General features: G+C 45.6%; 1 protein-coding gene across 1 annotated transcript; it reads left to right on the top strand.

The window, feature by feature from the left end:
* Positions 1-342: 342 nt before the first annotated feature.
* LOC133134522 (zinc-binding protein A33-like) lies at positions 343-2822 on the top strand (the record flags this gene model as incomplete). Its single annotated transcript, XM_061250724.1, has 3 exons — positions 343-372; positions 695-794; positions 2434-2822. Coding segments are annotated over exons 1-3 (519 nt in total), but the record flags the coding sequence as incomplete, so codon positions are not given.
* Positions 2823-3243: the final 421 nt, after the last annotated feature.

Genomic DNA, 3243 nt, shown 5'->3' with positions numbered 1-3243 from the left:
ATCAGGGTGAGTAACACAATTAGTAAATATGTAGTATTTTTGATGAATGTTGTGTGTGACATGGATAACAAACACACCAACTGCCAAGCATAAATAACAAAGCGTAGTTACACTAGGTTTAAAATGGTGTTTGAATCGCAGGGTCAAGCCCAGCACACAGAGAGGCAGATAAAGGCAGAGTTTGAGAAGCTCCACCAGTTCCTGCGTGAGGAAGAGGAGGCCAGACTAGCTGCACTGAAAGAGGAAGAGGAGCAGAAGAGTCGGATAATGGAGGAGAAGCTAGAACACATCAGTGGAGACATCTCCACCCTTACAGACAAAATCACAGCTCTAGATGCGGCCATGGAGACCGAAGACACCTCCTTTTTAAAGGTAGGAGCTTCATTTACTGACCGAGTTTATACCGATTAACCTCAGTAAAGTAACGTCATGTGTGCTGACTGTTATCACCCTCTTCACTTTCATTAACATGGCTCCTGCTGTTTCTCACCTATTGTTTCTCATAATGGAATGGACTGAATACATTTATACACTCACAATGATGCTCTTATTGTGTGTGTTTTTCAGAGCTACAACAACATCAAGGAAAGGTATGTGGACTCTCAGCTCATTTCATCTTGTGTGTTTAAGTCTCTTCAGTTCCCGATGCTGACTGACTCCTGCCTGTCGTTACAGAGCCCAGTGCACACTGCAGGACCCAGAGCTGCTCTCAGGGGCGCTGATAGACGTGGCCAAACACCTGGGCAACCTGACGTTCAGAGTCTGGGAGAAGATGCTGGGGATGGTGCAGTACAGTGAGTATCTGGGCCAGATGCTGAAATCAGGTTTTTTTTACAAACATTTAATGAACACCATGCATGTTGACATGGTGCTGAAGATAAACAGCACAGAGTCATCCAGTCTCAGAGCAGGGAGATCCTGAGGGCTGCACTGCACTGCTCGCAGTTTAATATCAGAACTCACGCAGACAGAATTAACACACAATGTAAAACCTCATGAATAATATGCTTTATTAGCTGTGAGAATTGTTTGCATTGAATTTGCAATGATGTGTTCATTGATTCATGAATTTACATAATGCAAATATGTTTTATATTTAAAATATTAATCACTATAACTACAGTATATTATTATCCATAACTAGTATATGTCATTTCCTGTGTATGGGACCTAATCTGAATAGAGTATGTGAAATGGTCCTGCCACACGCCATGGGCGGACACAAGAGATGGACACAGGGAGGTCGTTATGATCGGAACCATTCGCAGACTCCAAGATGTAATAAATAACAAGCTTCAATCAAAGTGCCACTGAAATAGTTCAGTGCACGGCAATCAGGGCAATACAGGCAAGGCAGTTTGAGTCCAAAGGGTCAGAGTCCAAACAACCAGAGCAGTGTGGAGAAGGCAGGGTGGGGGGTGGGGTGTGGACAGGTAACCAGAGCAGTGTGGAGAAGGCAGGGTGGGGTGTGGGGGGGTGTGGACAGGTAACCAGAGCAGTGTGGAGAAGGCAGGGTGGGGGGTGGGGTGTTGGGGGGTGTGTACAGGTAACCAGAGCAGTGTGGAGAAGGCAGGGTGGGGGGTGTGGGGGGGGTGTGGACAGGTAACCAGAGCAGTGTGGAGAGGGCAGGGTGGGGTGTGGGGTGTGGGGGGGTGTGTACAGGTAACCAGAGCAGTATGGAGAAGGCAGGGTGGGGTGTGGGGTGTGGGGGGGAGTGGACAGGTAACCAGAGCAGTGTGGAGAAGGCAGGGTGGGGAGGGGGGTGGGGGGAGTGGACAGGTAATCGGGAGAAAGGGAAAACATGGAATGGAACATTGACATAAAACACATAGAAAAGTATAATCAGGGAAATGAACTGCAACGGAGGCATGGAACGTGACAGGAAAACATGAAACTAAACATTTAACAACACAAATACAAGCTATGATACAAGCTATGATACAATAACACGAGATGTGAGGCAGCACTGGCATTTTAATAAATAAAAAATAAAAAATTTGGAATAAAAAAATACATTTAAAAAATAAAAAATAATAATAAGCTTAATTTGTATTGCATACATAAAATGTAGCTCAAAGGGCTTTGCATTCAGCCAGTTACAAATAATTATAAAAACAACACATTGTAGATAAAATATAATAATAATAAATACTGTGAATGTGGAAATACATTCACACAACAAACAAATAACAAGACAAGACAAACACTAACACGACTGCCTTAAAGGAGCGACGGTCTTAAAAGAAAGCTCCCTCAGTCTCTTTTGGTGGTGTAGTTGGCCAGGGCCCCGGCCGGGATATTTCATGCTGCCAGTTGCACCTCCCCTGACAGCAGCGGTAGGAGGCGCAATGCCCACTCCTCCACCAGGTGTGTGTGTTCTCTCCTGTACCTCTTCTTCCCACCGTTTAAATATCTCTCTTCTTCATATTTCAGCTCCTGTGATGATGGACCCCAACACTGCAAAGGCCTATCTCTCTCTCTGTGATGATCTGACCACTGTGAGATACACAGGTACAGCGCAGAACTGTCCTGACAACCCAGAGAGATTTAACAACTATTTGTTGGTGCTGGGATCTGAGGGGTTCACCTCAGGGAAACACAGCTGGGAGGTGAAGGTTGGGAATAAACGTGAGTGGGATGTAGGAGTGGTGAAAGAGTCCATCAACAGGAAGGGAGATATAACATACAGCCCAGAGGATGGATTCTGGGTCATAGCGCTGAGGAATGGTGATAAGTACAGAGCAGCAGGAGGTACTGACCTCACACTGAAGAGGAAACCCCAGAGCATCAGGGTGCAGCTGGACTATGACAGGGGGGAGGTGTCCTTCTTCAACTCCAGTGACATGTCACTCATTTACACTTTTAAACACACATTTACTGAGAGGGTGTTCCCATTCTTCTCTCCCTGTTTGAGAGATGATGGTAACGATGAGCCCCTGAAAATCTGCCCAGTGAAAGTCTCAGTAACAGTGACATCATCCCAGTGAAGGTGAGGGGGGGGGGGGGGGGGTTGATGGTGTACCAGTACCCAATGGAAGATAAACAGACAGAGGTACACTCTCAGTGCCTAGACAGGTACACACATCTAGCACAAAGGGGGGTGTCTGTCACAAGGGAGTAATGACAATGTGCTTATTTGCTTTTACCTGGTGTGTTTTATGCTGTAAAGGAGACTATTGTTTCTTGTTAATGTAATTTCTTATTCATCTGAACTTTGGAAACTGCAAAGGACCAAGTGCTTTC

This window comes from Conger conger, chromosome 8 (genome assembly GCF_963514075.1).
Source record: "Conger conger chromosome 8, fConCon1.1, whole genome shotgun sequence".
NCBI lineage: Eukaryota > Metazoa > Chordata > Actinopteri > Anguilliformes > Congridae > Conger > Conger conger.
Note: the sequence above shows the minus strand (reverse complement) of the source record. Positions and strands in the feature narration are given on the sequence as shown.